Raw genomic sequence first — 13,751 nt, 5'->3', positions numbered from 1 at the left:
CTCCAAAGAGGAGGTTTCAGAGTAGGCACTTGTCAGCATACATGCTCCTAATGATCCTGGAAAGGGGTTTGTGGCTATTGAGAGAAATTAGGTACTTCCACAATTACCTCACAATTGCCTTCTGAACTTGTCAACTTGTCTCAGTGTGGAGAGAAATAAGCTAATTATCTAGACTTATGTCATTATTGTAGGAGGTTTAAAATTATGTGAAAAACAACACACCCTTGCTTTCTTGAATGATATTTTGTTATTGCTAAATACAATTCTTCAGATGATTCTGCTGTTTGGTGTGGTTTTAACATTCATCTTGGTAACTCAACAAAGGGATTTTAAACTAGCATTGATAGAGTTTGTGTGGAAAACATAATAGGTGCCTCTTGGTGCAGAATAAGGTCAGACAAGGGATAAGATAATAATGGGACAGTCATCATAGGGTAGGAAGTCCGTGGTGAGTTTCTTCCTAATGCAATATGCATACTAATCTGTAGGATTGGGGGTTTTATTCTTTGAAATATCTTTTTATTATCAGGATGCATGTCATGTTTTAATTCTTTCCACATTACTCTATTGAATCTAGCAGTCAAATATAAAAAATAAACCCCCTATCATAAAGAAAAAATTTTATTTTACTTTGTGTTGGGTTTTGGTGAGAACTGATGTTGAAAATTGGATTAATGATGCTTTTATTGAAGATATTTGATTGAGAAGCTCAGAAACGACATGTTTGTGAATGCAGTAGTTAGAGAAGTGGCTGTTGTTTATTTTATTTATGTTTTAGTTTATAGAAGAAGTAACAAATAATTTGTTATAAGCATGAATATAATGTCTATATTTCAGATTACAGAGATGATAGCCATAGAAAAAACTTTTTCTGCACTGAGCCAGTGTGCAGTTGAAGGTATAGATCTTATGGCAGTAAAATTCAGAAATATCTTCCACATATTTCAAAAGAAACAATATGATGTCCTTGATCCACAAAACACAGAATTTGATGTGGATTTTGATAAATTCTTGACAGAGGTTGAACGTTTAGAGGTAAGTAGTATTGCTACCTATAATTTACTCTAGGAAGAATCTCATCACTACTTGCTCAGTATCAAATTGGGTGTCAGTGAGACTTTGGATTGTGAATAGGCTATATTATGAGACCTGAGAGAATGATCTACATAGATGCCATTTATTAACCTGAAGAAACATGGTTAGATTTTGGGCAGATCAAAGCTGCAACTGATCTATTTCATAGAATTGTATGACATTTTAACAGATTATTTGGCTGAAACTAGCTATTCGTTAATTATATTAAGCATGGACTAGTGAAGGCTCCTATTTTGTGCTTTAAGCAGTAACAGTTTCAAATGTTAAGAAAAAAGCAAGTGTCAAAATAGTATTCTATGACCAGAAAAAGCATACTAAATTACATGTATTCTTTAGACACAGCTACAGACCTTTATGCGTACCTGTTTTGCGAGAATTTTTTCTTCACAGAACTCACTTCAGTTACTTCAAAGGTATTGGCAACTGTGTTTTAAGATATTTGAAACTGACTTTGAATTATTGATTAACAAAATTTAAGAAACAGAGCTAATTTTAAAACAAAGAGCTTAATGGAGAATTTTTCATGATTGATGTTCTAAACAACTTAATAATAATAAAATATGTATTTTAGCTTTCCTGTATGAGTCAATGTATTCTATTTCTTAATTTCATTAGATTATTTTGTATATATGAGAGGATACTAAAGTAAAAACCTAAAAAAATACAGCAACAAAATACCCAGCAAGGCAGAAATTTTCAGCTTGCTTAAAATTGCTCAAAGCAAAGAAGTTTTCCGGATTCAGAAGTATTTCCTAGATTTGCGCTTCTTTCACTTTATGTAACGTTCATATACCCCAAAATAAAATTTAAAAAAATTATTTGTGTTTTAGGAATGTCATTTTGGGTACTAATTTTTAATACAGGTTTCAAAATCTGAATATGCCATGCCTTCAAGAAGAAACAGTACGTACAGCTAGTATTATTCTTCAACATTATGTAGCAGAACTTGAAGCTACTAAAAAGGTATTTAATTTCTTTTCAATAAATTGCAACCATCATGTTAAAGTAGGTGCAAGTATTTTATTATGAATTTTTATTTATTCTGCCTATTTCACTAATTAACTGTCAAAGCTTAGTTATCACACTTCCTTTTACAGCAAACAGACCTTAGTGTGTGGGCAACCCAATAAACATGCTTGTGAAGGCAAATATGTAATGACAATTTTACTCTTTAAACCAAAATATTTTCTGTTATTCCTTCATCAATTAAATTTTAAAAAGAGTGTTTTCTACTCTCTGTGTACATTACTTGCATATATCTGTTAGGTTTTTTATTACGTGTGGTTTCTACAGTTAGTTTGCATTTTTAAGTTGCTATTATCAAATCTGTGACAGCACAAAATACATGTACAATGAAGTTAAATTGTGTTTATGTTCATTAATAAAGTAATATTTCATTATTTGTGTGGTGCACCACGACTGTAGGATAAGAATTAACTTCTTGTGGCTGTTCACATAACTTGGTTGTAATCTTTTAGAGAATTCATCTAACCTGACTTTATTTGTCTGTAAAATAAACATCTACCTCAGAACTAGATGTCCAAACTCCCTTTCTACTGGGAAAAGTAAGAAAGTAGTTTATCCAGGGGAAAAAAAAAAGCAAAACCAGATATATTTTCTGAGAGGGTTTCATCCAGGTCAGCTTCTCTCTTAAGTTCCCTATGAAGCTACTTGGATTTCTTTTGTTAGGACTGTGCAGAAGACAGTGTAGGGTTAAGAAGATATAAGTAAGTGAAGAGTTGTGTCATCATGGAGTCTTCATTGTCCCAGCATGAGTTTTCAGGCTGGAAGTTGGGTGAATACAAATACTCCTTTCTTCTGTTGAAGAATATATCTCAATTATACTGACTAGCTCTAGCTATATATTAGGTATTGGATTGCTTTATATCTTTGAAAAGCAAGTTATTTCTAATAAAAAGTTGCTCCCACTGCAATACTGTTTCTAAAGTGATTGAATAATTTGTCAATGCAAAGTTTGTATGAGATCATTTTGGGCCAACTTTTTTTTACTCTAATATAGCCATTCAGTGAGGAGGACCTTTTTTTTTTTTTTTTTTTTTTTTTTTTTTTTTTTTTTTTTTTTTTTTTTTTTTTTTTTTTTTTTTTCTCTCATCTTGGGAACAGATTAAAGCATGGGCTGCTTACCCAGGAGTATCTACTTGCATATTGATTAGAAGTTAGTAGAAAAGTTCATATTGTAGGATCCTAGAGTATCCTGATTTGGAAGGGGCCCACAAGAATCAGTGAGTCTAGCTCCTAATGTGTTAGCTAATAGTCAGATGCATGTGACCAAAGAACAATGTTGACGTTTCTATTCAGGTAAAGCTCTCCCAAACCCACTTACTTCCTTAAACAGCTTGCTTGCACAGCAGATGGCTCTTAAGTCACATAGCTGCACCTGTCAGGCTTGGTCTTGAAATACTGGCTGCTCAGCTCCTAGGTTTGCAATGCCTTCTGGTGTACTTAGAGCTCTGTCTTAAGTAAGCACAGCTCAAAGCCATCATGAGTTAATAAAGACAGGAGACTTACTGGCAGTGATACCAATGTGTCCACCTCAGAAACATAGCAAGTCAGGGAAGAAATATATTTTTCTCTCCAGGAACTGCTGTGTGCCTCCACACAAATTTAATCTGTTTGGGAGGAGGAAGAAATTGTGGTAACAGAGAAAACAATTTATGTTGCAACAAATTTTTTAATCTGTGTATGTAATGATATTGTTCTTACTGTAGCTTTACCAAAGTCAGAAAGATGACCCTCCTCTGGCTCGAAACATGCCACCTATTGCAGGAAAGATATTGTGGGTGAGACAGTTATTCAGAAGGATAAATGAACCAATCAACTATTTCCATGTAAGTTGATGTGAGGAAAAAGTAGGTTTTTTGTGTAACAGGGCACTGTCTTACTTCAGCAGAGTGATTATAAAGTTTCTGGCTATGATAATGTCTCTTATTATATCCTAGGCAACATGTTTATTTCTGTGGGAATACTGCTCTGCAGTAACCATTGCTGTAGATCCAAGATGTCATGTTAGAATAAAATAGACTATTTCAGTTGGAAGAGATCTACAGTGATGATCTAGTCCAGCTGTCTGACCCATTGAAAGCTGACCAAAAGTTAAAGCATGCTGTTAAGGGCATTGTCCAAAAGCCTCTTAAGCACTGACAGGCTTGGGGCATCGATCACCTCTCTAGGAAACCTGTTCCAGTGTTTGATCATCCTCTCAGTAAAGAAATGCTTCCTAATGTAAAGCCTGAACTTCCCCCTAGCTTTGAACCATTCCCATACATGCTATGAGTGAATGCCAGGGGGAAGATCTCAGCACATCCCTTTCCGCTTACCCTCCTCATGGAGCTCTAGAGAGCAAGGAGGCCTCCCTCAGCTTCCTTTTCTTCTTTCTTAGACAAGCTCTAAGTCCTCAGCTGCTTTCTCATTCCTTCCAGCCCTTACATCATCTTTGTTGTCCTTATCTGGATGCATTTAAGAACCTTCTTGATCTGTAGGGCCCAGAACTGCACACACTGCTTTCCTGTTTCCCTCAGATGTAAATATGAATCATCTGATCTGCTCCAAAGAAAACAGGCATAAATATCATTACTGATTAAAAAAGGAAACTTTTACAGTAAGTTTTTAGTTATTCAATTTTGAGTAGAACTGAGCATCCATTTCGCTGTGAATGGTATGTGTTTATCACAGTATAATAAGGTAACTGCTCTTCCCCCTATTAAATATTTAGTATTTATTCCTTACAAGTTTTTATTGACTTTACTTTCATTGCCCTATGAATTTGAATCAGAAATACTAGATATCGTTTTTAAGAACTCTGTAAGTATAGTTCATAGTATTAATTTAGCTTATATATAGTCAATAGTTAAATTGAGAAAAACAAGTGGTATGGCGGGTTTTTTATATAGTTTTAATTTCAATGCACTGTTTTTTAATAGAAAAATTCAAATATCTTGGCAAGTCCAGAAGGTAAAGCAGTTGTTCAATCATACAACAAACTTGCGTATGTGTTGGTGGAATTTGAGGTAGTCTATCATAATGCGTGGATGAAGGAAATGTCGCAATTAGAATTTCGTAAGTAATTAAATATGTACTTGGCTTGTTTAAACTGTTATTGAATACCGAGTTAACACAAATCCAATCAGATAGGTTTTTTTAAGCCTCATTTACCCTTAAAATATGCAATTATTCATGTGTGAATAGGCACGCTCAGTAATACAGTCATGGTGCCTTAGTGACCTTGAAACTTGATTTTGATGCTAAGGGTTGCAGATCTCATACACTGTTTGACAGATGACTGCAAACAGAAGTGATACAAATTTAAGACATAATTTTGGTATTAAAATTTTAATGTTTACTATTTTATAATTCTTCCTGTTTTCTTTCCACTATAATAATTTATACAGTTGTATTATCCCAGTCCCTCTCTCTAAGCACAAGTATTACTTTATGCCTAGAAATGTTTGATATTCAAGTGTTGTGTTTCCAAGTCCTTAGAAAATTATTTTCATAATTTTCTAACTTGGGCTCAGAAAAAATATGCCACAAATAAGACTGGATCTGAGCCTTGTTTAGTTTATGATGAGAAAGACAGAAAGCAAATATGGTGGAAGTCAGTTGTATATTTTCTTTAACTGAAAACCATGTGAAGCTATTTCCCAGGTAAACATACATACATTTGTAATATAATAATATTACAAATCTGGGTTCCATAATAATTTATAGAAGAGAAACAATTGTTTGTCTTAGAAACTGATATTAGAATGTCTTTACAGCCTTACAAGCCACAATATTTGTGCGTCATCCTAAATCCGAGAAGTTCCTGGTTAATTTTGATCCTCAGATTCTAGAGATTGTGCGAGAGACCAAATGCATGATAAAGTTGGGTCTGGAAGTACCAGAGCAAGCAGTAAAGATAGTAATAATAGAAAATAAACTGAAGTCAATCAAGTTGCGCTTGGAGGTAAACTTGAAAAGTATCATGATTGCTGATTAAAAAAAATGAAAAGAAAATCTGTTAAATCATAGAATTTTTTCCATAGTTATATAAATACTAATGCTGGGTATGTGATAAAGTTAATTTGTGCAATGCAGAGGTGGACATAGAGGATCTCATTTGAAACCCCCCCTGATAACTGCTGTGGGGGCTAGTAGATACTTAAGTATAAAAATAAAAACTTCTTATACTCCATGGCAGGTTAAATATACTCTGGTGATGAAATAATTAAACACATACAAAAAGTTGGAGTTTTTCAGAAGGAAAGGTTGTAGTTAGTCTGGAATATTTTGAAAGTTGGTGAGCCACAAAAGCATGAAAAATTTTACAGGTTTACCTGCCAGAGAAGTCACGTTTCTGATACTTATTGCAGTATTTGCTATTGTAGTATTTTGAGAAGCTTATATCTTGTGGATGAGGTGTACCGTACAAGATTTCTCTCTCTGTGTGTGGCATAAGACAAGAGGATATTTTAAAATTGACTTCATATGTGAATTTAAGTATCTAAAACACATTATTTTAAGAGGGCATTGCAAGTTACAGTCACTAAAACTCAAGCTTTCTTTAGCTCTAGAGAAAGATGATATTTTGTCTGGCTTTGGGCATTAAGACAGGTGAAAGGTGACTTTCATGCTTGCTTATAGCATAAAACAATGTCATTACTCTGTAGAAATGATGTTCATAGGTATGTAATGTCTGTGTTAAATTCTAAAATTATTTTCAAATAGATCCTTGTGCTGCTTTTTATGTTTTTTTTTTCTGACGATTTGATTGTAAAGCACGTTGTTTGCTTCAATAAAGAAACACTTTAAATATTCTGCTTGACACTACCCTTTCTAATAATTAACAGGGTCTTATTCAGTGTTATGAAGATTTGTGTCGAGAAACACCAAATATTTTTGTAAATCTACTGACACCAAAAATGCAAAAGGTCGGTATTACTAAATGCACTTCAGTATTTTTCATAAGAAGTTAAAATAACTTAATTATAATTTAAAATATAATTTAAAATTCTTAAATATTTAGATGGATCTGCATACTACAAACTTAATGAACTTTACAAAAACATTTAAGATCAGCAATTTGCTCTTTGCATCCCTCATGCAGTGCTCAAATAATGTGTATTACAATAGAATAATCTTAGTGCCTATGAGAGCCCAGTAGAACAAAAAATATGAACTTTAGGGTCTATTTATCAACACAAATCTCTGGCTTTGACATGGAAGTAAATTATCACTTGTTACAGTTGTTAGAGGTTTTAACTGTGCTTTTCATTTAGCTGAAATATTAAATGTCTTTGCTTGGAGAGAATTATTAACCTTGTGAATTGAGTCTATTTAGTGGGGTAGAAAGATTATATGGTACACTAAAGGTACAGTGTTGTTAGAGACATTCTACAAGCCATTTAATTTTGCCAGACATTTGCAAGTGTATGTATATGGTTGTTCTATGTAACTGTCCCCTTTCTGTTTGTAAGTAGTAACATCCAAAGGTCACAGAGTTCATGTAAGTTTGTGTAACTACATAGTTGGCATATGCTGAAGTGTGAGAAACAAAAAACATGTCCTTCTCTTAACACTTAAATAATAAAAGGTAAAGAGATAATGGTAGTTTTCACTTCAGTGATACTACTGTAAACATGATTATATCATAATTTCTCTAACATACATCTCTGTATGTTAGAGAAAACAACTGGCAGAAGGGGGAGTATTGTACAAACAGCAGAAAGTTAATATGGTTTTTGAAGAAGGGAGAGAAGCCTTTGGTGTATAGGAAGAAGAGAGGAAAGCACATAAAAAGATGGAATGAGCAAATCTAAGCTAATGACTAGATTAGTGCCATAGTAAGACAGCAACTTATGTAGAGCCTTACAGGGTTTCTAGATTGACTGTGTTGGTTACCAGGAACAATATTGTCCCAGTATACTGGAGTTAAATATGTTCCCCAAAACCACATAAGTTAAGGTGATAATATTGGCTGCATTTGCAAATGGCTGTTTGAACTTGATTTGTTGTTTTAGCTGTGATACAGACATTGCAAGAAGTATTAGGATGAAGAGGTGGGGTGAATTCCAGGTGGTGGGTTGGTAAATGTCAAAATGAAAGAACAGATACGGTAGGTGGCAATTTAAAATCAACTTTGACTGAAATCAATTCAAAGTTTTTCAGTAATTAAGCAAAGTTAGGTTTATGTCTCTTCAATGATGGTGGAATGACAACTTTTAAAATTTGGTGGCTGTATACTGGCAAATTAGTGAGAAGTTTTTGAGTACTAGGCAAAAATATTCATAGGACCTCTGTGAGGGAGTCTGGAAAGGATGATTTTCATAGCTTGGCAGTCGTACTTCTTTTCTTGAGTCCCATCTCCTTTAAAGGTACAGGATCTACAGTGAAAGAGGGGCCTTGGTGATCATACAGTGGCAGGGGAAAGAGATGGTTTCAGCTACATGCTGAACACCTTGATGACAAATCCAGAAGAAACAGGGCATGGAGAACTAAGAGTTCAATAATGTAAATAGTAGGGAAGAGGGGATGTTTTAAAGTAGCATTGAGACCATAAGAAAACTTGGAGAAGATCAGTGGGATTCAAAATAGGAGAAGTAAAAATGTCATTACATAGACACATGAGGTTTAAAGACAAGTAGTTATACTCTTGAGAGCATTCAAGATATATGTTAACAGATATGTTGTATGACCAATAGTGGACTTGATTTTTATTTCAGGAAGTACTGAGAACCACTAAAAGACAGTATCGAGGAGAATAGGAAAGGGAAGGTGTTTGCTGAGCATGTCACTTAGAGGCTTTAGTATGCACTACCCTACTCTTCCTCCTCATTGTATAAATCTCTTTGATTTTTTTCAGGAAAACCTATAACCTTCCAAAGCATAGACATCACTATTTAATAAGTGATGTTAGTAATTCTAATAATAATGGAATTTGTTTTAAATTGTTTCTATATTTTTTTCCAATGAAATTATATCTTTATGCTTAGATAGAAGCTGTGTTCAGGCAAGGACTTACCATGTTGACATGGTCATCTGTGACGCTGGAAAGTTTCTTTCAGGAAGCTGATCAAGTTCTGCATGTATTTAAACAGCTTTTGAGAAAGGTATACACCTGTTTACTATATAAATAAAACTATAAGTTTAGAGAAATTATATATAGTACACCACTCTTCACATTGGAACTTAATCTGCACTTATTTTTGTATCATACGAAAATTTTGTTGCCTTTAAAATATGTTCTTTTTTTGGCAGAATGATATACTTAATGATTCTCTCCCATTATTACCCTTGCACGTTTGATTTTTGCTTCTGTTTTTAAAGTAGAGTATATTTTCACTTCTTATCTTCCAGTTCTATGACTTCCACTCTGATTTTCAGAGATGATGTCTGCTTCTCTTTGAGTGCTTGTCCATGAGCGCAGTTGTACAAAAGATACTTCCATGTAAAAGTTGTTCAGCGCAGAGCTTTTAAACATTAACTCTATTCATAGCAGGCATGTTGTGAAACTGTATCCTCTTTCTGCAGCCCATAAAAAAATGGAGAACATGCTCTTCCCTCGGTCCTCTGCATGCTGATTCAGCCTGTGGGTTTTTACTCTCTTAATGTTTGTCACATAATTTCTGAATTATTTTAATTTCATATTTAATAGCTTCATAAGTGATTGGGTGGTGGGATCAAGTGCACCCTGACAAAGTTTGCCGATGATACCAAACTGAGTGGGGAAGTGGAGAGCTACCCTACAGGAAGACCTGAATAGGCTGGAAGGGTGGACTAAGAAAAACCTTAGGTAGTTCAACAGGGACAAATGTAAGGTCTTGCACCTGGGCAAACATAATCTAACAGTGCAGCACAGGCTTGAATCTACCTGGCTGGGGAACAGCTCTGTGGAAAATAACCTTGGCAGCCTGGTGAACAACAAACTCTGTGAAAGCAAGCAGTGTGCTCCAGCAGCAAAGAAAGACAGCGGGATGCTGGGTTGCATCAACACTGGCACCACCAGCAGAGATAAAGATATCATCATCCCTCTCTATTCAGTGCTGGTCAGGCCAAACCTGAAACTGTGTTTAGTTTTGGTGCCTTCTATACAGAAAGATATGGACAGGCTGGAGAGGGCTCAGAGAAGGCCCACGAAGATGACCAAAGGAATGGGAGGACTACTGAAGACTGAGAGAAATGTTTGTTCACCCTTGAGTAAAGAAGGCTTGGGGGAGACCTTATCATTGTGATCTAATATTTGAAGAATGGCTCCAAAGAAGATGGAGACCCCTTGTTTACGAGGATTTAAACGGAAAAGACAAGGGGTAATGGGCACAAGTTACTCATGGGGAGATTCCAATTTGACAAAAGGGATAATTTTTTGCAGTGAGAACAGTCAGCCATTGAAATAATCTCCCCACAGAACTGGTGGACTCCCCAGCACTGGACACTTTAAGATTCAGCTGGACAGGGTGCTAGAGCATACTTTTGCCAAGAAAGGTTGGACCAGATGATTCTTGAAGTCCTCTTCCAACTTGGTATTCTATGATTCTGTCATGCTATGATTTAGCATGCTTGAGGACCTGTGTTGGTTTGTTTTTTTCCTCAAGAATTTACCTTGATAGTCAGATCACCCTTCTGGCTTGATGGTTGAACTATATTGCTACTATCTCTTCTATGAATATCATAAATTATGTCTCCTGTGGCAGGAGATTGTTAGTACTGGGTATATCTGGTTCTTTTTCTGTATGGCAGAAACATGTAACTATGATCAAGTGCTCTATTTGCCACTGAAACCCAAAGCTAGAAAAAGATTTCTATGTCAGAAATTAACAGTTTTGTAATCGTGAGTATATTTGAAATAATCACATTTTTATATAGAAACACTATTTTCTTTAAATGTGTAAGTTGTATACATTTTTTAACTTTCTTATCCCTCCCATAATAATTAAAAAAAAATTCATCCTGGATTAGACCTTTGATTGCTGTGAGCAGGGTATTGTAAACAAATAGGGAAAAAGTGATGTGAAACAGAAGCATGAGTGATATTGTGAAAAACAAGATGGAATATAATAGATGCAGAACATTTCAGATAAAAAATTAAATATTGGGCAGAAGGTGGTTTTATTTGGATTCTACCATGACAAAACCAATTCACTTGTTGACTGAATGCTGCAATTTAGAATCAAAACCCCACCAAAATGCTAGGTTTTTGACTAAAAGGAGAAGCACTGAAGACTAACCCATCAAGCAAATTACAGTAGGCTCCCCCTTGTCTTGTTGCTAGACTTGTAGCCTATAAGATGATGAACAAGAATCTAATTATATTGATGTAGCTCGTTTTGTTACTCTGTTTTGTTTTATTTTATCTAGCAGCGCTGTATCTTGCATGACAGGAATGATTTGGGGTCTGACTTTCTATTACTGCCTGTCTGCCTAAAACTTCAGTTAAACTAGCAAGGATTCTTTGGAAGTCTAGCATGGATAACATCATGGAAGAAAAGTTCTTTTCTATTCCATTGGTTCCAAAGCTTTCAGAACAGAAGAAAGAAAAGTTTAAAGATGCTATTCTTAGTCTTTGATCCACTTTCTAATGAGTTTCTTGGGGCATAGAGGGTCATTCTCTCTCCATTGTCACTCATCCATCCAACCTTTAAGACTAATCAGTTCAAGGAGCTGCCAAGAGAAGCTCATTAAAAAATTAGATTATTACTGTTATGGTGCAGAAGCAGTTTTCACTTACACTGTCTATGAATTTCATTTATACAATGAGTTTTAAAACATGGTGCTGATAACTAGAAATCTGTGAAGAAGTAGAGGGAAGCACCAACTTCCTCTAAATATTTCACTTTCCCAAGAATTCATATGTCTCAGTTTCCTAATGTGGAACATGCAGATACTTAAAAATTAAAAGGTTTTGTTTTTAAAGGGCTACCTGAAATGAAATTGTGCACACTACTGATCTTTTTAAAAATGTGTTATCAGACTGGATTTAAGGCATGTAACCATATAATTTCCAGATTTACATCTGTTCTTTCCAAATTGTCTACAATGAAGATTAAAAAGTCTAGATTTTTTTTTTGTAGGGTTCTTGCATCCCTAAATTCCCCTCTGTATATAATAGAAAAAGAGGATCATTTAATCACTGTAAAAGCAGACTGGTTTTAGCCCTGGTAAATAACTCTTAAGTTACTGCAACTCTTACAGTAACTTTCTTAGAGGATTTTCTACTCTATAACAGTCTTGAATTTATTTTTCTGCAAAACATTTTATAACATGTAACAGGTTACAGCTCTCTAAAATAGAATACATTATGCTTTAAAGGTTAGTGTGTGGTATTAATATGATCTTCTCTTTTTAGGTCAGTGTTATAAGCGAAGTGCGAATTGGTTCAATATTAAAAGAAATATCAGATACTGCTTTAGTTATCTTACCAGCAGATGGTCCTATCAAAGTAGAGGATATGTTGACCTGCAATGAGGTGTGTGCCACTTTAGGTCTTTGAACTTGAATTCTAGTGCATGTTTGAAACAATGCCTTAGTAAATGAATATAAAACTAAAAAATAGTTCCTCTCTCTGGGGAAATACAGAACTTTGACTTGTAATGAAAATATTTTAGTTAACACATTTTATATGAAGATAAACTGGTTCTTATGTCTTTGAGATACTTAAGCTGTAGTATTTCATAAACAATTTTAATTTAACTGCTTCATAATTAGATGAGATTTTTTTGTGTATGAACATACTCAGACATATATAGCCTTTTTTTTCTCCCCTATTTTTTCCAAACTGTTTTTGAAGGAGAAGGCAAAAAATGCTTTCCAATAAGTATATTTTAAAATCTGAAAGGTTTCTTGACTCCAAAAGAGACTAAAAATGCATTAATTAGAAAACCAGTGCAAGTAAATAAAATCGTTAAGAAGAGTCGGGAGAGTATTTGGGTAATTTCAAATTCAGACTGTGACCTCCCTTCACTATTCAGGATTTTCTTCTGGCCCTTAAAATACCATTGCATTTAAAAAATTGATATTTTGTTTTAAGCATTAAAAATATAGTGATAATACAACAGAAAATTTTTATAAATCTATGTGTGTTTCCTTGAAATTGTTTCAGTCTGATGAATGCAATATCCAGGCAAATGTTTGGAATCTTCATAAAGAGGAGCATTAGTAAGATAATCAATGATACTAAGACAATTCATCGATATTTTTATTTAACAGGGTTATACTAAAGAATGTGCTGCATTATTGAACACGAAAAGCATGCACATTGAAGACGCTGTTCAAGAGCTAATAGCTCTGTTTGAAAAGAATTATGAATTTCCATCTTCTAAGACCTCAGAAGAAGAATCACCAGGTAGTTAATGTTGGTTATTTAAATAAAAAATTCTGTAGATTTAGATAGTTATTATCAAAACTGATTTGTTTTGGCTAATTTTCTTCAGACTTCTCCCTTCCACTACATTTTTCGTCTGTATCAGAGTTTTGCCTTCATTTACTTACTGCTGTTAAACTAAACCACTGGGCCATGAAATACAGAGATAATTGAGTTTAGGTGGCATTTCTAGAATTAAACTTTGTCCTTCTCTATAGGTTACCAAGGAATTTGCTCTAGAACATTAAAGTTCCATTTCTTTCAGTCACTCTTGATACCTTTTTCCCCTAGCCCCCCATTC

The 13,751-nt window shown here is 34.4% G+C and overlaps 1 protein-coding gene across 1 annotated transcript in view; it reads left to right on the top strand.

Annotated features, from left to right (window-relative positions):
* Positions 1 to 13,751, top strand: part of DNAH8 (dynein axonemal heavy chain 8) — a 127,548-nt gene that overhangs the window by 16,169 nt on the left and 97,628 nt on the right. Inside the window, exons 13-22 of the mRNA XM_027898070.1 lie at positions 838 to 1,035; positions 1,432 to 1,508; positions 1,959 to 2,058; positions 3,825 to 3,944; positions 5,037 to 5,172; positions 5,874 to 6,061; positions 6,945 to 7,029; positions 9,091 to 9,203; positions 12,437 to 12,556; positions 13,297 to 13,432. Coding sequence (XP_027753871.1) covers positions 838 to 1,035; positions 1,432 to 1,508; positions 1,959 to 2,058; positions 3,825 to 3,944; positions 5,037 to 5,172; positions 5,874 to 6,061; positions 6,945 to 7,029; positions 9,091 to 9,203; positions 12,437 to 12,556; positions 13,297 to 13,432 — 1,273 coding nt within the window. The remainder of the gene's footprint in view (positions 1 to 837; positions 1,036 to 1,431; positions 1,509 to 1,958; positions 2,059 to 3,824; positions 3,945 to 5,036; positions 5,173 to 5,873; positions 6,062 to 6,944; positions 7,030 to 9,090; positions 9,204 to 12,436; positions 12,557 to 13,296; positions 13,433 to 13,751) is intronic.

Source organism: Empidonax traillii, unplaced genomic scaffold (genome assembly GCF_003031625.1).
Source record: "Empidonax traillii isolate 1590-97213 ecotype Southwest subspecies unplaced genomic scaffold, ASM303162v1 scaffold576:size640842, whole genome shotgun sequence".
Taxonomy (NCBI): Eukaryota; Metazoa; Chordata; class Aves; order Passeriformes; family Tyrannidae; genus Empidonax; species Empidonax traillii.
Note: the sequence above shows the minus strand (reverse complement) of the source record. Positions and strands in the feature narration are given on the sequence as shown.